We start from the raw sequence: 26,660 nt of genomic DNA, 5'->3' as shown, positions 1-26,660 counted from the left end.
TTCTAATAATGTCTTAAAATAAAGTTTCTATAATCTAATGCTAGCTACTAAAACTAAAATTCTAAAATCATCAAATAACATGTACAATTCAAACTTGATCGTCGTCTTCAATCTCCATCGTCTTGTGTTTGATTGTTTAAATAATTCCCCACATATCTCTTAGCTCGTCAATCATCTCTTGGGAATAAGTGTTAGGAATCCTTAGAAATCACTGCAAAATAATTTCAGATAATTATAATTAGAATTATTATAAATATGTATTTTATAAGTTTCAAGAGCAAATTAGATAATGATTTGACTCACATATTTCATATCAATAGGCTAGCTCCTAACTCATATCATGTAAGGCTAGCTCCTAATTCATTATGGAATGTAGTCTAACAATTCTACCTCACGTCTGATGTGCTTCAAACACATTATGGATCAGTGATCACCAATTCAATAAAGATAAAAGTTCACTAAAGATATTTAGAACTAGTCCACTACAAAGTTCACTAAAGATATTCTAAACTAGTTCACCTTATTATACACGTACATTTTAACATATTCTAAACAATATAAAGCATAATTCATCTCATATGTCTAAGGAAGTAGGCATAAATTATTTTTTAATAACTAATGACTGAGTTACTAATAATCAGTGTATAGTAGTCAAGATTAGACACAAAGTTAATCCAGTAAGCGGAATAATCATAACTTTAAATCAACACTTTTACTCAACTAATCATAACTCAATCTAAAATTAATTACCCTTTTTAGAATTAGCTACTCGATAACTCGAACTCAAATACAGAATGCTCATGGCTAATTTGATTTCCTAGTAGTAGCATTTAACATGTTTGAGATTATTCTCCTTGTATTAGTATATTACTATGAAACTAATCATGTCTTAAAGCAACCTTTATTCATAAAATGACCTATTACAGCATGTTTCTACTTTCTATCTGCTCAATCCAATATAAATAATAATAATATTTTGCCTAAGTAAGTAGCAAAACAAGATTATAGCATACACTATAATGTCACATAACATGCATTTCAAATGCGTCGTCAAAGGAATAAAAACATTGAGAAATAGGATGGTGATAACCATGATTCATTCAAGCTTATCACTTATGAGTGACTTAGATTGCTTCAATTTTATCACCTAGCTATTACGTCATCACAAATCATAGCAGTCCAATTTCTCAAGGATTAAACTAGAAAAAATGTAAAGTAATTGGAATCTAGCACAACCGAGTTATTCTTTGGATTTCTGAAGAGTTAATACTCCTGTAGAAATTTTAAAGGTGTCCAACTTGTAAGGTAACCTTTGATCTTTATTATGAGTTCATCAGTTATGCAGTAACTAAGAGCATCTACAATGGGGTGGGTTTTACTTGGTTTAGCAAATAGTAAAACTAGTTTTGCTTGGTTTTGTTGTTGTGGAACTTGACTCTTTGGCAACAAGCATGGAAGACATGAAAATATTCAGATGTCCAACCTTTTGTTGAAATTGCACCACCAGTCAGACATCCGGCTTTAAATTTGTCATATGTGTAGACAAATTCCAATATGTAGATAATGATTTTAAATTTGAATCACATGTTATTTATTGAGGAGTAATCTTGTTCTAAATACAAACACAATTGTCGAGTAACATACCGCTTGCAACGTTGTGCTGGGTAATATGTGTGCAGTTGTGCTGGATCACCAAATCAATACTCATAGAGTCATAGTTCCTGTTGCCCCCTGAAACAACAATATTGATTATGTGTGCCTTCATTTGTCACTATGTACTACTGTGCAATCACACCAAGTACAATTCAGTTCACCATTGAAAAATCTCATTCAAGTTCTAAACAAAAACAGAAGCTTCATGAAAAAAAAAAAGATGAAAAGTTACTAGCATGTACAATACTAGTGTATTCACATCAAAATTGTTTACAGTTTCACAAATCAAAACACTCATTCAAGTTCAAAACCAAAACAAAAGCTTCATGAACGTAACATATGAAAAGTACATAAGTTAAAGCATGTACAATGAATTCAATCCTCATCCATGTTAAGTACACCTGTTCATCCGTCCATTCCTGAATTGCAGTTTGAAAATTATAATTATAAATTCTGTCCAATGATTTAAAATTTTCTCCTAAACTCATAAACCCTTTCACATGCATAACTAGTATGCTCAAGATTTCATGATTATAACAACATTTCGAAAATTAACATCATCCTAGATATTCAAGAGATTTTAGGAAATCCTAATGCTAAAACTCAAATTTATAAAAACTCAAAACTGAAAATTCAATTAAGGAGTCAAATTTGAAGATTACCAGTGGTGAATTGCCGACTTAAGGTATTACCGGCGGGCGGTGGCTAACCAGCGTACAGTGATGTTGGCCACCTATATCCCAAAACCCCAATTTTTAGGGTTTGATGAGTAACAAAAGGAACACGAACCTTCAGGAAATACTGGCGGCAAGGAGAGCGGAACCACGTATGGCGGGATTACGAGGAGTGGTGGTTTTAGTGATGGGAGTGGGTGGTTTTAGTGATGGTGCGTGGCTTGAAGTATAGAGGGACTGAGAGAGGTGTATTCTAAACTTCCATCCCTTGCTGTAAACCACGATGCACTATATACATAATACTAGGAGTGGTGGTTTTTTTTTTTGTATTTGTTGTTTCAAAAAGGAAAAATATATTTAAAAGTAAATAGTATTATATATAGAACATATATTACACAACAATACTAGTATTAGGTTGAAATATATTAAATTTAAAAATTAAAATATTTTAAGGAAACCAGTTCTAGTTAGAAGTAGTCTCCTATATCACAACAAGAAGAATATATACGTATCATAGTGTATTATGTTAAAAAAAATAGAATTAAAAAATTAAAATATTTCAAGGAAACCGGTTTTACTTGGAAGCAGTCTCTTATTTCACAACAACTTTTTAATTAGTCAAATAGTTAAACTTAAGAGACTGGTTTTAGATAATAAATGGTTTCCTATTTTTAAGAAATGGGTTAGTAACCTCAACCGGTCTCCTATAGGTAGTCTCTTTGGCCATTTTTGTAGTAGTGTTACTATATTTCTATAGATTTATCACCTTCTTCTTCTTGTTAAAATTGTTGTGAAGTACAGAGTATTTATTTGGCTTAGGCTATGTTCAGTTCACCTTATTTTTAATTATTTCAGATCAAATCAGATCAGATCAGAAAAAATAAGTTCAGATCAAATCAAATCAAATCATATCATGCTTAAATTCATAATTATTAATCTTGTTGTTATCATTATAAATGTCATTGTTATCATTGTTTTAAGTTATTTTGTTGTTATTAAATAATAAAAAATTAAAAGCCACGTGTTAAGAACATAAATTGACGCAAAAATAAGAAATATATAAAATATGATAGCTCAAATTCATGACAACGAAACTACTAAGTTCTTATTACATTTCAAAATAAGCTAAGTGCGAGATACAAATTATAAATTTATTTTCACAATACCTCTTCCTACCGAATTCCAAATCTCTCTAGCTATTTGAAGTTGCACGCTATTTATTTATTTCTTGCACAAGTCATAGTTATTTTTATATCTTATTTTATTATATATGGAAAAAAAAGAGTTGAGTCTGCCGACTTCTCAAGTGTGAAACATTTTTTTTAAGGAAAAGTGTGAAATATTGTATAAGTGCTCTTATAAATTAATGACTTGGGTTATATAATTATTTTTAGTAATAATCATTATTATTATGATTATAATTATTGTTGTTGTTCTTATAATAATGATAATAATAATAATTATTATTATTAATAAAAGTTGTGTAAAAGTTGTAATAGAAATAAAATGATAATAATAGTAATACTATAAATAAGATTTTATAATGTATTGCATAATAATGAATTACCAACTAATAATATAATAGTAATAATATATTTTATAAAAGATAAGATCTTGTAAATCATACTAGATCAGATCAAAAAAAATAAGTTCAGATCAGATCAGATCAATTCAGATCAGAAGATTTCAGGTGAATTAAACATAACCTTAAATCTTAAGAAGCTAAGGTGAATTTGTTGACTCTTGCTGACTCGTTACACCGCGACCTGCGTGCTGTTGAATGTATCGGCACTCGACAGTCTATCTTTTGACTTCCATAGTATTAATATCAAGCATAGGTTGACCAGAGAACGTGATTAGTACTTTGTTGCATGTAGTTAATTTATTGATTATCTATGGCTAATCATATAAATCGAAAGTCTTTAGTACCTAGCTAGTACAGTAAAAGTACTTTATTAAATTATATGCCTATCATAGTTTTCTTTTCTTTTTCTTTTGAAGAAATAATGCCTATCATAGTTAAGTTTTTTTTTTGGTAAATAGGCTTTGCATTAAGAAAGAAAGATAAAAACAGTTTGGATGCTAAGAATCATTGTTAGTGGCACTTTGCCTTACAACCATCAAGGGTAAGTTCTTGATATAACTAAGGCTAAGGGTTACATGACTTACATCAAGACTCATTCCATCGTTCCTCTCCTTCTTGGCTAGCTAGTTTGCCCACTCATTCCTCGATCGCTTGATAAACACGAGTTTCAACTCCTGAAAACATTGGTCTAGATCCTTGCGCACATTGATGGAGTTAGAGAACAAGTCCACACTGCTCTATCTTGTTCCTATAGACACTTTAGAGCACTTTGACAATCTGAATATAAATAAACACTGTGTCTTTTGTTCCTAATATAATTTGCATATTCTTGTGTATTGTCAATTTTATCTTATAATTAGAAGATGATGATCACTGTGTCTTTTGTTACTTTTCATACACTCTCTACTTTTTCATAAGGCCTTATAAGGTATATGAAGACGGATTTTAACCATTAATTGCACTCAATTGATAGAAATTATAAGAAAATAATATCATAAAATTAATCTTTAAGACAAACCTAGTAATCGTTTTTAAAAAAATTATTTGTCATATTATAATTAGGAGATATTTGTGGTAAAAAAAACTTATGTCAAACATATGTGCATGGCGTTATTTTCACGCATACCAAGTGTTACACAATGAGTAGCATGCATTCACTGGTCACATTTATGCAATTTCATGGATTAGTCAAGAAATATTTAAGCTTTCTATATAATTTCTATGTTTCATATAATAGTCATGATAAATACATCATATTGACTTTCTATACTACTTAGATACCGACTTTTACCATATCCAATTACTACTTTGTAAATATTGAAGTTATTTTTTAATTGTTATTGCAATCTTACCATATCTTTTCAATTATGTTACTTTTTTATATAATATTAAATAATTATAACTAAAGACATCATATTAAGTAACAAAATTGTCAAATTAAATATTGCATATATTAAAAACACGGGTGAAATATTAGCAATACAAATGTAGAATGATGTAGAATTAGGGCAGGTAACAAGAATCTATTAATAGTTGAAGGCCTCATTTCATGAATGAACGAAGCCGCCATGTAAATTATTAAGCGATAGACTTAATGAAGTGGGACACATGCTATATATCGGTTCCTCTTAGAAAATTATTTAAACTCGAATTATATGTTTGTCTTTATTAACTAAAACAAATAATTACTTAGCTTTAATGCATGTGCAATAAGATATTAAGATGTGAAGGGTCAAAGTAATTATACAGTTAATACCGATCCTATTGTCCTATGTCCATGCATATATTGACTGATTGTAACTCGTAAGCATCATATAACATATTGAAGAGTAGATGAACTGCCATCACATTCCAAATATGGAAAACTTCCTCATATAGGGAGTAACTATTAGTAGTAATTATTTTTAGTTAGATTCAATTAATTGGTTTAGTTAAAACTATCACATAGTAGTCGAATAAATGCTCATCTATATAAAAAATGTCGAAAAAGAAATTTCGGAACAATTACTGTAATAAATTATAATACCGATACATTTTTTTAAAAAATATATATATTATATTATATATTACTTGAACTATATTTTTCTTGAACTTTCTCTTTGCATTGTTTTTAACATCAATCTTTGACCATTAATATTTATAGTAAATGTTAATTAAAATCGTGAAAAATATATATTAGAAAATATGCATTATTGATATATCTCACAAGTCTGATGCTTTTTAATTATCTTATTACTCGTTAAAAGTTAGTCAACTTTTCAGTGTTCTATTATAATTTACAAGAATAATCCAGAATATCACCGTTTCGCTCAAAATAATTCCAATAATGGGTTATTATAGAATAATCCAAACTATTGGGAGTATTTTTCTCAAAATAATCCAAACTTTTAATTATTCTATATATAATAGACTAAAAGGGATCATTGAAGGGGAGAAAATTGAAAGTTTGGATTATTTTGGAAAGATACTCCAAATAATTTTCAAAATAACCCAAAGTTGAAATTATTTGAATGGAACGATCATAATTGGGATTATTTCTGTCAATTGTTCCAGTTATAAATCATGTTGGAGTATCATGTAGTAGTGATTGTATAATTCTAATTTTTTTTTTCTTTTAATATTAAGACAAGCATCCCAAGGTCCTGTTACCAACTCCCAAGTCCTAACTTATCCTGATAATTTACTCTAGGACCCAGCATCAGCTAAGAATATTGAACTCCACCAATCAAAGTTGTGTTGTTGACAATTCTAAGATTGAAAAAAATTGGAATTAATGATATATGCCCTTTATCCAGGCTGTTTTCTACTATGTATCATTGTTACTTCGTTAGCTACTCTTTTATTGCTTTCCTATATAAAGGAATATCATTGCCACTTATCCTACCAAGGAACTTGATTATTCCCACAAACAACCACCCAAAAGATGGGAAACAATGGAGGGCCAAGGCATTTGCCTTGGCTGGGGAAGGGTTACACCTTAATGTTATGCCTATTTTTCACTAGCGCTCTAGCAACGGATCCTTACATGTATGTTTCCCCTCCGCCGCCTCATCACGGCCACCAAGGCCACCCTTACAAACACCATGGCCATGTCAAGTCTCCGCCACCACCATCTCCGGTTTACTATTACAAATCTCCACCCCCACCATCACCTTCACCACAACCACCTCCTTACGTCTATAAATCTCCACCACCACCCGTTCATTCACCACATCCTCCGTATTATTACAAGTCACCACCCCCACCATCGCCTTCACCCCCACCTCCCTACGTCTATAAATCACCACCACCACCCATGCATTCACCACCTCCGCCATATTACTACAAGTCACCACCTCCTCCATCGCCTTCACCACAACCTCCTTACGTCTATAAATCACCACCACCGCCCATGCATTCACCACCTCCCCCATATTACTACAAGTCACCACCCCCACCATCGCCTTCACCACCACCTCCTTATGTCTATAAATCTCCACCACCACCTGTTCATTCACCACCTCCTCCCTATGTTTATAAATCTCCACCACCACCTGTGCATTCACCACCTCCTCCATATTACTACAAGTCACCACCTCCACCATCGCCTTCCCCACCACCTCCATATTACTACAAGTCACCACCTCCACCATCACCTTCACCACCACCTCCTTATGTCTATAAATCTCCACCACCACCTATGCATTCACCACCTCCACCATATTACTACAAGTCACCACCTCCCCCATCGCCTTCACCACCACCTCCTTACGTCTATAAATCTCCACCACCACCAATGCATTCACCACCTCCTCCTCCATACTACTACAAGTCACCACCCCCACCATCACCTTCTCCACCACCTCCTTACGTCTATAAATCTCCACCACCACCCAAGCATCCACCACCTCCATATTACTACAAGTCACCACCACCACCATCACCGTCTCCTCCTCCTCCCTACGTCTACAAATCTCCACCACCTCCAGTGAAGTCACCTCCACCACCTCCAATGAAGTCACCTCCACCTCCATATCTCTATTCATCTCCACCACCTCCAAAGAAGTCTCCTCCACCATACTACTACAAGTCTCCTCCTCCACCAGTAAAATCACCTCCTCCACCTATTTACCACTACAAGTCACCTCCCCCTCCAAAGAAATCCCCATCACCGCCGCCTTACTATTACAATCTCCCCCACCACCGGTACACTCACCACCACCTCCATACTACTATAAATCTCCACCACCACCCGCGCATTCGCCACCTCCACCAGTGTACCACTACAAGTCTCCCCCTCCCCCAATGCACTTCATCTCCTCCATACGTTTACAAGTCCCCCCCACCTCCAATGAAGTCTCCTCCACCGACATACGTTTACAAATCACCGCCTCCTCCAGTGCATAAACCACCCACTCCATACTACTACAGCTCTCCGCCACCTCCATACTATTAGTACTGAATGAGCAAAAGTGTTCAAGTTAGTATACATTAGAACAATATTGAATCAAGTTGCCGCAAGAATAAGTCATTGATGCGATATTGGCCTTCTTTTTCTTAATGATTGATTGTAAAATTGTTTTTTGTTCTTGTGAAAGTGTACCTAATAGTGATTGTTTGAATAAAAATTTTACATCATTAATACATATAAGAAATCTAGTACGTATATACCTTCTTCATTTCAAAATAAGTAATAACACTATCTGTAATTACTTATTAGTAAAATTATATTAAAAAAAAGTTGATACTTTAAAAATATTAAATGGCATGCACGTTATCAAACTAACAATATATCACGCCATGATGATATATAGTCTTTAAATATTGCAAAACACACTTAAATGTACTTTACAAATGATGCAATGATCAAATTATTATAGGTATTCTAAAAGGAGAATATGAATTTTAATATATGCAGGCCTTAGGTTAGGGTTGTAGAAGGAACGACAATCATCATGATTTGGGGTTGCATATAAGTACTAAAAACAATAATATTAATTTAAGAATTTATGATATGACCATAGATCAATTAATGTAATAAATGCTTATATAGTACACCCTGTGTTCTAAAATACTACTTTTTTTTTATTTAGTTGCAATAATTTCTACTTTTAGGTGTTTTTTTATTAATTGCAACATTTCCCGTTTTGAGAAAGTTTTTGGGATAATTTGACTATATTACCCTTACTTCACCTACTCTCCCCATTTAATTACAGTACTAGTAGCAGGGGCAAGTGGGACAATTATATATACTCTCTTTTCTCATTTCTTAAAGTTTGTGCAAAAGGTGAATGTTGCAACTAAATAAAAACAGAGGTAGTATAAGGCACGCACGATGTTTGAGGTCGAAATTTGACCGTCAATTACTCTCAATTTATGTTGATAGAAAATTTTTAAAAAATAATATTATTATAGTATTTTTCAAAATCGATGAATCCAACGGTATAATTTTTATAGTTTTTATTTATCGTATTTGAGAGATATTTGTGGTCAAAACAAATTTTCATAAAACGTGAATACCTTATATTTTTGAAATAGAAAGAGTACTTAATTAATATTTTATTTTTTAACTTCTTACCATGCAATCCTAAAGATGGCATAAATCATTGCTCCTTATTGTAACATTGCTGGTTGATAAATTGTCATCAAGAATAAATTAAATAATGTTCCTACTAAGAAGTGGAAATGTCTCAATTCTCATATATCGATGTTGCTGCTAGTGCTAGGGCTCATCATGTTCCGTACTGATGTATTGAGGTCGGACAATAAGATAGATCTCGGGCTAGGTAGCCTCACTTGGGCTTGGGCTTGGGCTTGGGCTTGGGCTTGGGCTTGTTAGAGTGAACTGTGAAAGCATACAGTGTAATATATAGTGGTTACTGTTTTATTATCTGCTCAAATGCACCTTATTCGTTGGCAATGCATGTTCTCTACGTCTAGATAAATGGTTAGGTACACTAATTAAGGGCCTTATATTTACTCTCTTTTTTCCTTAGATTTCATTCATATTTCATCTGTTTAAAAATAGTTGTACCATTTCATGTTTTCACGTTTGTCAATACATTATTTCAAACATTAATATCGTTAATTATTAATAAGTTAAAATTATAAAAATTTGATATTAAAATAAATACATTGATACGAATCTAACAAAATTTCATATGACTATGTTTTTCCTAAAATGTAAATCACCAAAGACAGTCATAGTGCAAGATGTGAATAGTAAACACTATACAAATGGTGCAACTATTTCTAAACACAGGAAGTATTAAATTAGCATCCTTATCTAGTGTCTTATTTCTTGAAGGAAAAGATATCCATTAACTATTTAGATATATTTAAAAACTCTAGGTATTTAATAAAATTATGTTAATCATATATATGAATCCTTAATTTCTTCTTGAGGAGGATATCTTCTTTTTCCTTAGCTTATAAAAATATACTCCATCCGTTTCATATATATTAATCTACACACTTACACTTTTCACGCATGCCAATTCAAAATTTTGAGGACATATATCTTTAGTTTTGCATTTGTAAAAATTATAAAAAGTACATATTACCTTTTGATAATATTATATATGATGTCCTCGAAATTTTTTAAATCTCTATTATATACGCCAATAGGAGGTGTGGTATCCCCGTCTGAAATGTAGAATAACCTTTTGATAATTTAAAACAATGTTTTTCATTTATAAAAATAAAATAAAAAATGAGAATCAATGCAACTTGCCACATAAAATAAGTCGAAAATGGAATGTGCAATCACTATTAATAACTTGAAAAAATAGATTGACACAATCAATTCACGAAATTAATTAGAATCTTCAATAAACAAAAAAGTTAGTGATATATCCTGACAACATAATACTTTGTATTTACAAAGTTCAAACAATATCGTTTATTAATATTTACAATCATTAAAGAATTATAATAAACCGCTGACAATGAATTATTAAATCATCAACCAAATTTTTCATTGACGGTATTGAACAGTAAAAAATCAGTCAACTTTAATTTAAAAAGATAATACTTCTATAAAGAACCTCAATCATTGACATTCACTACCAAAATAATTTTAAATTGAAAAAACATTATCATTCATACATATAGCTTCATAAGAGTGTGGACGCACGCATCGCATGTATATACGACTAGTATTTATATGGTGAAAGAGGCGGTTTTACAATAATTCTCATGTCACTAACTTTTTTATAAAATATCCACATAATCAAATAATGTATTTTGAATTCCCATTTGACAATTCGACTATTTTGAATAGTTCATGCAATAATCATAATAAAAACAAAAAGAAACGTATATTTTTGTCATCAACAGGATCTCAACTTTCAAATGGTGAAAATCAATAGAACAACAAGAAAAGAACAGATAATGACAATACTTATATACTCCATATTGGGCAGGTCGATCGAATGAGGACACAAACCACTAATTCAAATTTTAACAAAATTGATAGAGATAGTCAAGTAAACTTTAGTCAATAGATATTTGTCGTCTTTAATTTTCTTCTTCTTTTAATGAATTTTTCTTATTTTTGATTTGCTGTCCTCCATTTCTTCCTTAGCTTTTTCTTTCTTTATCATCAAATTTGCTCTTTAGTTATTGTTAGTATTAGAATTCCACTATAGTATATGCACTACGAGGACCAAAATCATCATTGCTTAATAATTCACGTACTCTTGCACTTCATGTGCTAAAAACTAAAAGCAAAACCCATTATAGAGCAACTTGTAACTGTAAGATAAGGAATTGTAAACATTATCTTTGTTTAAAAGTTTTCTCTCTTTTTGTTTTCCTTGGTTATTTAAATATAGCCATTATTTACATCACTTTGTGCCAAAATAATAGGGCAATTTCTAAGTTTGGCAAGTTATTTTTTGAATCTTATTCCCTATTATTCTCAATAATTTATATTTTTAAAACATTCTAGATATGGTTGCATTAGTATGTTAAATGAATATAGAAAGTCAAATAGTGAAGGAGATTAATGATCTTTTACTTAGATTATATTAGTTTCTCAAGAAAGAAAAACAATGGTTAGTTTAACATTTAATTTATTACGAATGCATATATGCTAAGGCCGGTTTACTCGATTAGTTGGTGGTGATGTTATGTTATTGTTGATATGTATAAACGGATTGTTGACAATAGATGAATGGGATTACTATATGGTTGATACATATAAAAATATATAATACTGATAATATATAATATATACATAAACTTACAATGTCGTACCATTATTTGAGAATCTAACGTGTTACATGAAAAACGAACTATTTAGTATTTATACACTGGGAGTATGCATAATTGTAAATTATTGTTTGTTCGATCTTAGGCATGTCATCATTTCAGCCACCATATAATAACAACTCTTGCACTAATAAAGAGAACCAACGTAGTCCATGGGATAATTTATTGTCATTGATGATTTGATGACTTCATATTTATATAAAATTAAGGGCCCGTAATTATCAATTAAGAGCCACTTAAGGTGATCATCAACAAATTTCATAGCTCAATATATGCGTGGTGGACTCAACCACCAACTTTCTTCGAAACCTAACCTTCTGTCTCCTTTATCTCTGACCATTGGGTGGTTTCCAATAATTAATCTAGGTGTATCACTCTTAACAAGTTTTTGTCACAGTTCAAATGAAATTATTATAGGATGTCTCTCAATCCATCTAAGTAGAGATAAAAGAAAGAAAAAAAATGCAGGTAACAAAAAGTAATGGCCCCTTAGTATGATCAGTATTGATGTCATCTTTAGTCTTTATTTTATGATTTTAAAAGTTAATTATATGATATAAGTGGGATAATGAGCTTAAAGTTAGTCGAGTTATACTAATTCTGTCATTTTGCAAAATTGTCGACAGAAAATTGAAAACTACTTTTTTTTCATATTTTTGTTTTAGTTTTAAAAAATAGAAAATTAGAAATAAAAGAAGGAAAATGATATATGTAGTCCTTAGGGCTATATATAAGAAGCTTAAAATAGAAATAAAAATTTGAATCAAGCATTTATTACCTCAAATGATGTGAAATTTTGTCATGAATTCATAAATTGTTTCCATTTTAAGACATGTATTTAATGCTTATATGTAGCCCTAAAGGGCTACATATAACATTACCCATAAAAGAATGAATAGTCATGCCATAAGGATTTCAAACAATATTATTATGAAAAGAATTTTCTGAAACACAAAGGAGAAAAACAAATAGGAATACAGTTATAAGCCTATAACGAGTATACATTATCATATGAGATATTGTTTAATACTATTATGTGTAATTGTGACGTAGGAAGGTTATTAGCGGATAAGTTCGATAACAAAGTTCGACAAAAGAGCTTGAAATGATTTCTACTATTTGGGCCGACGGAGTCCGATTGTTTATTGTGATACCTTTCTGGAAGCGGAACGGGCCAACGAGTCAAACTCACTGCTATGCCGTGACTTATAGGCTTTTTAAGCCTTCCGAGTTCGTTTAAGGCCCGAAATCAGCATTTTAATTATTTCCGAATTTTATTATTTCCTTAATTTTGTATTAGGGTTTTGTGTTAAGTATTTAAACATTATTAGGTCATTATTGAGAGGCAGTTTTGACTTTTAATAATATCACAGAGCTCATACTCTTTTCTGGTAGATTCCGGATTTTCTACAAATTTATCGCTTGTAAATCTGTTCGTTCTTGATCGAGATTAGCGCTTGCTTTTCTCCATAGTTCCGACTGCGTCAAATTGAAACATCAACTTTAGTATATTTAATTTTTAGTTCATATATAATAAAAAATATTGATTATCACCATTAATTAAAGTGATGTACATGTACACTATACATATATCACTTTCCCCATAGATAAGCTAATGTTACATCTATTAAAAACAATCCTTTAATTTTCTCACTGATTTTGCTCAATTTCCTTTTTTGGGATGAATACTAATAAGTTTAATTTGACCGTGAATTGTCATTGATAATTAGGTTGTTACATGACTTACATCTATTATAGACCAAACAATGTTATTACTGATCATATTATTCCTACTACATTTACAACACCATTTTCACCTGATAGCCCACTTTTGACCACAAATTTCCCAACAAAAACAACGAACTTCATGATCATTTCCTCTGCATTTTGATCTTTTACTAAACTAAACAACGATGTGCTAACTCAGAATAATACTCAAAGGAGAGAGAATTTTAGGGTTTATGATTTGGAGAAAAATTGGGGAAAAAAAAGAGACAAAGATCGAAATTGAAAGAGGGATTTAGGGTTTTAGGAGAGAGAAAATGAAAGAAATGAATAGGCTAGTTATCAAGAGAGAGAAATAGAAAGTGGAATTGAAGTACTCTGTAGAAATAAATTAGGGTTAAATGCTTTCCTTAGATCCAAAAAAAATAAGAATGGGTACCCATTCTAAACCCTTTAAACCCCATTTAAAACCCTTAAAAGCCCTTATCCAGCCCTACTCATAAATAGCCCATCTAAAACTCATTCAAAAACTAAAAAAACAACCCTAACCCTTTTAGTGATGGGCTGGGCTCGGGCTGCCATTGGGCACCCGACCTGGTGAACAGCTCTAGTTGTTACACATGCACCAATGATTGTAAGTTATAAGTTATAAGTATAATATCTCATGTAAATGTGTCTCTTTGATTGGGGTACTTGATCAGTTACTTAGCTTGTCAGTTGTCACATCGACATGGATCATTGAACTAAGTATTAGCTAAACATCACTTACGTTAACTAATTGAATTGAGATTACGATTTTCGTGTTTCTAATCAAATATTGCAATTCAAATGAAGCCATTAATTTGAGACTCAAAGCATCTTATCAGATTGAGTTTTAACATAGATATAGCTAAAAACACAAATTAGGTTGGCATAAATTTGGTTGAAATCACTTGTGATTTTCTTTTCGTCGAACTTTAGACAGTAAGTTTTAAGTCACTCTAGTGTCGAGTTATGTTTTTTGAATTTCTGTCATACATGTACCTACATACAGCTAGGAGGGTTTAGTACTTCACGTCATATTATACTTTTTTTTTTGTCAATTTAATTAAAATTTTATGTATCTTACTTAATTGTTAAGTATTGTTCAGTAACTTTTATTGTGTACATCTATACTAATATATTAAAAGGTATTCCTCAAAAACATTCTCAAGATAGTCAAATTTGAAGTGATAGACGCATTTTGAGACCTTTTGAAAGCCCGGACAACAGATGTATGGCATGTATCTTATCATGGATGCATCCTAAGGTCATAAAAGATCATTTGAAAGCATCTTATACATGAGTTTAGATGAGCATATGGTGGGAAATGGGAGCCTTTCGAGGTACTTAGGGATTGAACTAGAAGAATATTAAACAAGTTTTGAGAAGCATTATTTTAAGGCAAGATAGAGGGTTTCAACTACCCTATAGTCATCTCAAAGCCCTTGGTAAGGTCCGGATAAGTAACATTGATGGGCCTGGATTATGATGTGGGTTTGGCAAGGTCCAAATTGAAAATTAGTAAGTATAATGTTGTTTTATTATATATCAATATATATTTAAAAAAAATCCACTTTCTAAAAATATATACTCACAAATAATTGAATTTTTCTGACAGGTAGATAATTGAAGATCTTAACGTCAAAATTGTCCATTTATAAGCGTGAAAGTCAAAGTGTTGCAACTAATAAAAAAAACTGAGGACGAATTATGCATGTTCAACTATATGTTAGTACCTAAGCCCCGAAAATGTGAAAAGTTCTACTAAATATATAGTTGGTCAAAGTAATAATACGACCTCCATTTCTTTTAAATAGTTACACTTTCACTTTTGATACTATTTACAAATTTTTCTTTGACTATCCTTTGTGATTTATGGTTAAGAGAAAATATAGTCATATGGGCTCTTGTTTGATTCGTCTCGATATGTACTTTTAGAATATCGACTTTTTATATTTTTTTTACCAAATACAAAATTAGAGATATAAAAACTCGAAGTAGTACAACAGTATGCGTGAAAAAGGTAAGTGTAACTATTATTTAGGAACGGATCGGAGGTAGTACTATACTAGTTGTGTTGAGGAAAATGCGTAGTATATTTGTGAAAAGCCAAGACAGATTTACTTATCTTGTGTTAGATACATCTTCCGAAATATAATACTATCGCTGTCTAGGTTTTTGATGTTATTCTTCATAATGAACCTGTGAATATGAACACTAGCATCCCAAGATCAATCCAGAAATATAATATAAAAGTTCATATTCATAATTAAATTTGCTTGTATATATAAATACATATTGCAACGACTGAACATATACATTTATTACATCAATTCTCAAAGCCAAGCAGTAAAACATAGGTTATAACCTTGAGTTTTATTTAAATATATATTATATAATTTGTAATAGGGATGTGACATATAGTATAAAAGAGATTGAAACTAGGATGGTGTACGAGCTAGATACGGTGAATAGGAGTCATGAATGAGTCATGATAATAAGATGATGTAGAATTTCAGTATTGAGGTGGAGATTCGTAAGAGTATGAAGGGGACTTGTATGAGTCATATTTGTAGGGTGGTGGAGACTTATAGTATGAAGGAGATTTGTAGGCCGAGTATGAAGGAGACTCGTAGTGTGGTGGAGAGTTATAATATGATTCGGGGGACTTGTAGGGTGGTGGAGACTTATAGTATGAAGGGGATTTGTAGGACGGGTATGAAGGAGACTCGTAGTGTGGTGGAGAGTTATAATATGGTTCGGGGGACTTGTAGGGTGGTGGAGACTTATAGTATGAAGGGGATTTGTAGGCCGGGTATGAAGGAGACTCGTAGTGTGGTGGAGAGTTACAATATGGTTCGGGGGACTTGTAGGGTGGTGGAGACTTATAGTATGAAGGGGATTTGTAGGCCGGGTATGAAGGAGACTCGTAGTGTGGTGGAGAGTTATAATATGGTTCGGGGGACTTGTAGGGTGGTGGAGACTTATAGTATGAAGGGGATTTGTAGGCCGGGTATGAAGGAGACTCGTAGTGTGGTGGAGAGTTATAATATGGTTCGGGGGACTTGTAGGGTGGTGGAGACTTATAGTATGGAGGGGATTTGTAGGCCGGGTATGAAGGAGACTCGTAGTGTGGTGGAGAGTTATAATATGGTTCGGGGGACTTGTAGGCTGGGTACGAGGGTGAGTAAGAATCATAATAGTATGGTTCAGGAGACTTGTAGGCCTTATATGAGGGAGACTTGTAAGGTGGTGGAGAGTTATAATATGGTTCAGGGGACTTGTAGGTCGAATATGAGGGAGACTTATAGGGTGGAGACTCATATTTGTATGGTGGCGGCGAGTAGTATGGAGATTTGTAGTCATATGAGTCCGCAACTACATCAGTGATAAGTGTGAATAATGCAAAGGCACAAACAAGAGTAGTAAGCCAAAATTTTGCCATTTTATCGTGCCTAAAAAACTATATATTGCTGCTATCTGATCTTCAGATTTCCTGAAAACTTGTAATTTTTGTTGGTGTTCAGGATATTTGTGAATATTGATGAAGATACATGTTGTTTATATAGCTTAGATTTGATGATTTGAACTTGCTAAATGATTTATTTAATTACCATAGAAGATTTCAACCTTGAGAAAACTTCATAGCTGATCACATACAACTCCCAACTTGAGTTTTAAGATTATTCTGAATGGTCACATACTCATCACATTGCTCTTGTCTGTCCTTGTTAAGTAAAAGTATTACCTAAAGAAACTGTCAAGTAGAATAATGAATTTACTTAACTGGCTCAACGTAATGAAATGCCTCCTTTTTTTTTCCTCTCTTTGTTGATATCTTTTACTTTGTCTTCACTAATTGGAGTATGTGGAATCGGTCTGTAAATTGTACTTCCTTGTTAAGTTAAACTGGCATCATATCATTAGATTATGACCCTTAAAGACTTAACTCGTAGTGTGGTGAAGAGTTTTAAGATTATTTTCTCCTCTTTCTCCAATGTGGGACACTCACAAGTGGACTTTCATTGGGTTTCGACACACCCCCTCACTTGTGAGTGTCCTTAGAAATTCAGAGCTAACTGGAAATGTCAGAGCAATAATCCTCTTAGGGGCTGGACATCCTGTCGAGGTAAATCATTATCCAATAGCGATCAAATACCCAGTTTAGATGAGACTCGCAACCCGGGTTCTGATACCATGTTAATTTTTAGATTATATGAAAATGCGCCTGGGTAACTCAATAAGGAGGAGGAGAGTTTAGCCCACTTACAAGTTAGGAGGTTCCATCCTAAGACCAATTGGTGGTAGGAGGAGTAACTCCTCATCTTATAAAGTGGTTTATTTTCTCCTCTTTCTCCAATATGGGACACTCACAAGTCACAAGTGGACTTTTTAATGGGTTTCAACACAGTGTAAAATGATTTTCGTTGAAAACAATTTACAATGGAAAAATACAATTTCAAAATTAGTTTTACGTTGTTTGGTTCCTAGAAAAAATATGAAAAGAAAGGAAAATGAAAGGGAAAGTAAGGAGTTAGTGAGATTTTGAAGGGAAAATGGTTTTACATCATTGGGAGAGCAATCTTACTCATAAGAAAAATGGTTTTACACTCCTTTGCACACCAAACAATGTAAAATTGAAAATAGAGAAAAACAATTTTCCAGGAAAATGTTTTACACCTTACCAAACGGTGCCTAAGGCTCTGTTCTTTTGGATTTAGTTTGTTTGAACTGAACTGAATAAACCTGAACTGAACTGAACTGAATTGAATTTTGTGAACTAAACTGAACTAAATTTTCATTCATTCAGTCGAAAAGAATGGAGTCTAAGAAAGGAAATTATATCATCTAAGACTCTTATAGAATAATTAATTACTGTGAATTACTCTTTGAACTTTCTACAATGAAATGTCATTGTGAATTTCTGATCATTAGATTCAGATGTTTATGTAACGACCGCTTGAATTGTCATATACTTCATTTGTTTCTTTATAAGTGCAACACTTTGACTTTTACAATATTTAAACACATCACTTTGAGTGTATTGTATACTAATACTTCGTATAGTAACAAAATTGATCATACTATCAACTTCTTATAACTTTTACAAATACATAATTAGATATACTAATAGTCAAAGTTATGCATTGGTAAACGTGAAAGCCAAATTGTTGCTCTTATTTAGAAACAGAGGTTAGTATTAAATTACACAAAATATATCAAAAGTAAAAAAATACATTAAAAAAAATTGACCCTTGGATCCAATGCTATCGCTTCTTATCTCTCACATAGGAGACCAAGGTTCATAAAATGGTTGTTATTAACCACCGAAAGTTGGTGTTTTGGCCTGAAATTCATAAAATGGTTGAAATTAACCACCGGAAATATTCTAATAGGTCTTTTTAGACAAAAAAAATTTATTAGGTCCTTCCCTATAAAAACATACTTCCTCCGTTCCATTATAAGTGAAATATAAGAATTGGGCACAAGATTTAATAAACATCACTTTCAAAAGCTAAAAGTCATAAAAATACCCTTATTATTATCAAAAGGAGGAGAGAGAAAAGCAAACCACACAAGTTTGTGATGGACACTCTTGTCATTTTGTCACTTTCATTTATCCATTTAAGGTATGTTTCACTTATTTTGAAACGTTCTAAAATAGTAAGGGCCTGTTCTCCCCAGCTTATTTTCAGTTCAGTTCAGTTCAGTTCAATTCAATTCAGTTCAATTCAGATCAGATCAGTTCAGTTTAGATCAGTTCAGATCAGTTCAGTTTAGTTCAGCTCTTGACAATACTTTTACTCTCACATATCACTATTCATTTCAGTTCAGTTCAGTTCAATTCAGTTCAGTTCAATTCAGTTCAGTTCAGTTCAGATCAGTTCAATTCAGTTCAGATCAGTTCAGTTCAGTTCAGTCCAGCTGTTTTATGCCGAAGAGAACAGGCCCTAAGTGTTTCGCTTATTATGAAACGGAGGAAGTACTTCCTCCGTTTCTAAATAAGTGCAACATTATTTCTTGTTTGCACGTTTGCCAATGCATTATTTTAACCATTAATATCTTCAATTATCAATAAGTAAAATTATAAAAAGTTGATATTAAAAAAATTCACATTCAGACGAATCTAACAAGATCCCACATGACTATGTTTTTCCTAAAATGTAAATCACCAAAGCTAATTAAAGTTTAAACTGTGAATAGTAAACACTATGCAAATGTTGCACTTATTTAGAAACGGAGGAAGTATATTTTATTAGGTACTTTTTGACAAAAGACCCTATAATTTATCAAAGTTGTATGTTTTTTTTTTCTCTTTTTCGTAAGGGTCCAACTTTTTTTAGAACACAGCCCACAAAATCTTCAAGACCAGCTGTATATAAATAGTAATGAAATTACTTAATCCATAACTCTGTCAAACTCATCAACAATATAAAACATTAAATACATAAAAGGAAAGAAAATAAAAAAACGTCAGATTAGTAACAATATTCTACAAAGATATCATCTTGATTTTAGCCTCAAGGTCATGAATTTAGGCTATATGTTCAGTTCATCTTATTTTTGCTTATTTCAGATCTAATCAGATCAGAAAAAACAAGTTCAGACCAGATTAGAAAATAAGTTCAGATCATGCTTATATTTAAAAATCATTATTACTATTAAATATCTTTCATTACATATTAGTAAAAATTATAATAATCGAATATTAATAAAGTACTCATTGAGACGAATCAAACAAGACCTCACATGACTATATTTTTTCTTATATATTGAGAAAAATCTAAAAGATAAGATCTTGTAAATCAGATCAGATCAGATCAGAAAAAATCAGATCAGATCAGATCAGAAAAAATAAGTTCAGATCAGATCAAATAAGTTCATCAGAAAATTTCAGGTGAACTAAACATAGCCTTAAACACGAAAATCTTATCAACAGCATAAACACGAAAATCCTCACAACAATAATCTAAACCCCACCAATAGGGACAATCATCTATGAGTCTATCATTGAGTCCATTCGTTTGTTTGAAAGGATAAAATGATAAAAAGGAATAAGATGGTAACTTTTGATTCAATGCATAACATTGATTTCAGAAGTAAATAATGACGGAGTATAATTTATAGATTTAGATTTACACAGTTATATACTACTGAGAGCACTCATGGTACACCCGGGTGTACCATGAGCATGGTACACCCAGGTATTTTTGTAATAAATTAGAACCTCAGGGGCACGTTTGTAATTTCGCGTACTCTCTTTCCTCTTCCTCTTCTGCGTGCTTTCACTGAATTTTTTCCGGCGACGCTGTCGGACCTGCCGCTGCTCATTTCCGAAGGGGTGTGCGACAACGACTGACCGTTTGTTCGTCATTTTTGTCGTCGTTGTTGTTTCAGGGCTCATTTCTCTCAATTCTTTCTCTTCTCTTCTTTCTCGCCGGAAACATAAAATCAAAACTTCCACGATCTGAAATTCGCGAGATGATGATGATGAGGCGACTGAAATTCCATGATTTGAAAGTCGACAGATCTGAAATTCGCGAAACAAAAGAAACGAGTTGAAATTCGTCGATTTGTTTAATTTCTCATTGTTCATTTGTGCTGTTCTTGTTGTTTTGCTCATTGTTGTTCATTTTTTCAATTGATCTGCTGTTGTTCTATTCTTGTTGTTTCAATAGTTCTCTCTCTCCTCCTTCCTTCCAAACATAACAATGACAAAGTTTCCAGATCTAAAATTTGCGAAAAAAAAGAAGAAATTCCCAGATCTGAAATTGAGGAAGAAGATGATGAGCAAATGACCAAGTTTGCTCGTTTGGGTAAAAGTGTGCTCATTTTCTTAAATGAGTAAAAATGCTTACTCATTTTGCTCACTTGCTCATTTTACTCATTTCCTCATTTTACTCATTTGCTCATTTGCTCATTTGCTCATTTTGTTCGTTTGCTCATTTTGCTTATTTGCTGAAAATAACCTTGGGTGTACCATGCTCATGGTACACCCAGGTATATTATAAAGATTCTCATATACTACTACCTCTCTACTTATTTAGTTGCATCATTTGAGTTTTGCAAAAAAAAAAAACAAGAAAAGATGAAAGAGAGTGCAAAATAGACATTAATGCCCCCAACTAACCCAACAGTGAAGGGAGGAGAGAGGAAATAGAAAAAGGCAAAGTGTGAAAGGGACATCCTTTTACCACCAAAAATCATGTAGGGTTTCATTACAAAAAGGGAAGGAAATTCGGAACCACCAAAAAGTTACTTTTGGGATTTTTACACTCCTTCCAAAATTTCAAAAGTCAAAGTTCAACCCCTTGAGTCTATAAATACACATTGCAAGGTCAAATTTTCTCCTACAATTTTTTTTTACAAAAAACACAGCACACACACACTGCACTAATTTCACATAGTTGCTCTAGTTTCATGGTTGCTGCCCAATCAGCTCAGCAACATCAACAACCTCAATGCCATGAAGAAAATGATTTTCACATGGACGTGGACGAGCTTCTTCTCCTTCAGAATTTGCAAGATTCAGATAGTGAAGATGAAGTGGTATACATTTTGTCCATTATTTAATCACATTAACGGGTAAAAAAAAATAGAATTATCTAATGCTTTAAGGACTCAATTGGTGATGAAATGTTTTTCAATGTCAAGTGATATGAATATGGCCCATGGTTATGTCAACCAAATAGCTGAACAGTTTGGGGTAAATAGGTCTACAGTCTACATAATATGGAAAGATGCAAAACATCAAGCAGCATCAGGGGCTATTATTGATATTACTAGCAAGAAGCCAGAGAGGTTGGGTAGAAAGGCAAAAATGTGGGATGAGGAGTATTTGAAATCAATTCCCCAAAATAAAAGAACCACTATAAGGGCATTTGCTTCTGCATTAGAGGTGAGTGCATCATGTGTAGTGAGTATGTTGAAAAAGGGGGATTATCAGGTCACGTACTAACAATATTAAACCCACCCTTAAGAGTCACCATAAGCATGCAATGCTACTATGAATAATGGATAAAATTATCCCAAGAGATGTTAGAACAGGGCCAAGATTTGAGTGTCTATTCAATGTCATACACATTGATGAGAAATGGTTCCTCCAAAGTAAGGTAACCCAAAGATACTACTTGCTAGCAGGTGAAGCAGAACCTTCAGGTCCACTCAACACAAAAGTTTCATTCCAAAGTACATGTTCATTGCAACAATTGGCAGACCAGTTATAACACAAGATGGGGTATGTTTGTCTGATGGGAAGATGGGAATTTGGGCATTTACAGAAGAGGTTGTGGCTCAAAGAACAACATCAAACCAAACTGCAGGGGATATTCATTTATGACCACAAACATCAATTACAAAAGCAATCATCAGGGAAAAAAAACTCAATCACTTGATTCTATCAATCAAACAGAAATGGCCAAAATGGCTTACAAAATGCATATGGATCCAACAAGATAATGCAAGACGTCATAAGCCCGGCTGACACTGAATTCAATGAAGCAACCAATCCATATGGGTTCAACATGAAGTTAATTTGTCAACCTGCCCAGTCACCTGATCTCAATGCCCTAGACTTGGGATTTTTCAACTCAATTCAAGCAATACAACACAAGAAGTTTCCAAATGATACTAAGGAACTAGTGGATTCAGTGGTGGATGCATATAATGAGTATGATCCTAAACTAATCAAACTATACATGGCTGCAACTACAATATGTTATGGTTGAAATACTAAAAGTTAAAGGGGTAATAATTAAAAAAATCCTCATCTTGGCAAAAAAAGAAAAGAAATGGACAAGCTAGGTGAGCTGTCAGTGGCTATGCTAGTTGAGCAACAATTGATCGATGAAACAACAGTTCGTTGGATGGAGGAATCATAACTCTGAATATGAATGCACAACTCACGGAGGATGAGGTTGATGGCTTTGAATATCTAGACTAAATACATGTAAAGTAAGTGAAGCATGACAAGCACTTTTTGTAAATCAAGAAAGGGAAAGAAAAAAGGAAGACCACTTTTTGTAAATGACGGAAAGCAACCAACTTATGCAAACATGCTCTTTTGTATAGTTACTAACTTTTTGTGTAATGAATTTGACAGTATGAAATGAAAATGATGCATGCATTTTGATTACATAATGTAGTTTCTTGATTGCAATTTCTGAATGAGAGTGTATGTTCTACTAGTTTATCGAGCAAGCATAAGGTTGTAATTTTATTTTTCCACGCTCTAAAGTTGTAAATTTTGGCTCTAAAGTTTCATTATCCCCTCAATAAAACATATTGAGGTCAAGGTATCCTCTCAAGAAAACAACCACAATTTAGAACTCCATCAAAACCTATCAATTGCTCTAAAGATGTAAATTTTCATTCTCCTCTCAATAATTTTTTTATTATTCTCTTAACTCACCGCTGCCTTATGACCCATAAATTTTATTAAACTCTAAACTAAACTACTTTATTGACAGTTTGCATTCTACGAAATCCAAACCTCCTTGTAGTTGATCCTTCCACCCAAAAAATGGCATTACCAAATTCGTCCTTTTTCAACAAATCCAAAGAAATTCTTCTCCCACGAAAACTCTTTCAATCCAACAAAATTCTTCTTAACAAATCTCACAAATAAAACAAATCACCACTATTTACATAACCCACAACCATGACATTCCAAGAATTTTGTCCTTTTTCAACAAATCTCACAAATAAAATAAATCCAACTCATCTTAACAAAATACCACAATAAATAAAACAAAACCAACAAATCACACCAAAAAAACACAAGTTGCATGTAAAAAAAAAAAACTCAGAGCAAAGAAACTTAGCTGGTTTCATTTTGGATAAAAACCTAGGCCACATCATGATGTACATTTCTAGAATAATGGGATCCTTCCACCCAAAGTTTGGATGGTAAACATCTGAATTTTCCTCTTTTCACCATCAATTGAAGCATCAAACTCACACCTCAAACGACGCTTTCTAGAAGACTTGCAGTTGGAAGGTGTTGCTCGTGAATTCCAAATCTCTTTGGGCATTTCTGGAATCTCCAACCACGTTTCTTGAGCCTCTGATTTTGATGGAAAAGAGCTACAGTTCATGGTATTATTGCTCCAAAACCCTAAAATTGAACAAGAGAGTGATGAGGAGAGAGAATGCAAAGAACGAGTGGCCTTCCATAACACTTTGGAAATCACCCAACTAACTAAGCAACCACTCCATGGAACCAGTCACAACTGGCTTACCCGCACAACTCTTTTGATTCGCCTTGATAATTAATGGATCAGATATTTCCACAGCCACGCATGATCTGGATAGTTTAATGCTTTCTCCAGTCTTTACCAATTCGACCAATTTGCATTCCCCAAACTCGGAAGTGCATGGAAATGCATATGGCTCTTTGTTCAAAGACTGAACAAAAAGCGATGTCGTATAATATTTTTTAAAAGTATCACTAGCATAATCAAGATCTCTATAATAGGCAGAAATTTGTCCACAACACAAACAACATGACTAGCATCAAGATGACCTTCTTTGGCCAAAAGAGTTGTCTCCACCACTGCTTGGATTGCTTCATTAAATACATTGTAGTACACTATTGCATAGTCATTTTTACCTTTAATAAAAGTATAAAGACGTGTATCATATCTGTCAACATGTACACTAGAATCCCGCGACATTTACCCTTAATGACTTCCTTGTTATCAATTGAGATCCAACTCCATACCAAGTTCTCATTGACATAGATAATATTATTTGGGTCTTGTAAAGACAGTGTACCATGTCATTCAATAGGCTCACAATTAGTATGTTCATGGGCATAGATATACACTGTATCATATGCATTGCCAATTTTGATGGTACTAAGTATTAAACCAGATCTACCACCATTAAAATAAACATTAACACATTATACTCCACAAGTCAGCTTCAATTACAAGAGAAGCATAGATAGCAACTGCAATAAAGCATACATCTAGATAATTGAATTTTCTTCCAGCGCTCAACGTTCATTTTTTCCAAATCTTTAGTCTTCAAAAGTGTCGTTTTACAATGATCTTTCAAATTGGAATCATTGTCAAGCTCAAAATGATTGTATGAAGCGGTTATACTACCACAAACATCATATTCGGCGATGGTAGGCACACCATTCATATCAACGACTTCAACTTGAACCCATGCTTGTACCGCATGTTGAAATATGGCATTATACATCGTTATGCAATGTCCATTATGGCTTTTCAAAACTTGCACAAAGTGGTTTATCATAACCAGCCGACTGATATTTGACATCAGTATCTATTGACAACAAATCATAATTTGTGAGGCAGATTTGTACCTCTTCTGAAAGAAGAGCGATCATAATTTGTGAGGCAGATTTTCTGTCATCGAAAGTGTACGACTTATGATCAGCAAAAACATAAAAGGCTTGTTGGAGTTGGAAATACCCAAACGAAACACCGGAATCACTAGTACCAACCCCATATCAGTATATGATTCCGAAAATCCTAATGGTTTAGTCCCCGTAAACAAAGTCCCACCCTTTTTACTGAACTCCCACCAATCACTCTCAGCATCCCTAACCGCAAGTAAATACACATCAGATTTCTTATGCAGTATAAAAATAGTTTTTCCTTCAAAAGTAAGAGTGCTAAAAAATGAAACCTGAGAATTTTCTTAATAATAGGATTCTTACCTCGTACAGCTCTAGCGCTTCCTCTCCCCCTTCTAATCGACGGTGGCAGTGTAAGTTG

The 26,660-nt window shown here is 33.0% G+C and overlaps 2 protein-coding genes across 2 annotated transcripts; one reads left to right on the top strand and one right to left on the bottom strand.

Annotated features, from left to right (window-relative positions):
* The first annotated feature begins 6,767 nt into the window (after positions 1–6,767).
* Positions 6,768–8,347, top strand: LOC104889970 (extensin-2). The gene is made up of 2 exons (XM_057394183.1): positions 6,768–7,247; positions 7,344–8,347. The coding sequence occupies exons 1-2, from the start codon at positions 6,836–6,838 to the stop codon at positions 8,345–8,347; spliced, it is 1,416 nt and encodes a 471-aa protein (XP_057250166.1). The 5' UTR covers positions 6,768–6,835.
* Positions 8,348–16,154: 7,807 nt separating this feature from the next.
* On the bottom strand, positions 16,155–17,430 carry LOC130591019 (extensin-2-like). The gene has a single exon (XM_057393798.1). It carries the CDS (start codon positions 17,354–17,356, stop codon positions 16,427–16,429), a length of 930 nt encoding a protein of 309 aa, XP_057249781.1. The 5' UTR covers positions 17,357–17,430; the 3' UTR covers positions 16,155–16,426.
* Positions 17,431–26,660: the final 9,230 nt, after the last annotated feature.

The sequence above is a fragment of the Beta vulgaris genome, chromosome 4 (genome assembly GCF_026745355.1).
Source record: "Beta vulgaris subsp. vulgaris cultivar EL10 chromosome 4, EL10.2, whole genome shotgun sequence".
In the NCBI taxonomy this organism is placed as follows: Eukaryota; Viridiplantae; Streptophyta; class Magnoliopsida; order Caryophyllales; family Amaranthaceae; genus Beta; species Beta vulgaris.
The sequence above is the reverse complement of the archived record's forward strand: the minus strand, read 5'-3'. Positions and strand labels throughout refer to the sequence as shown.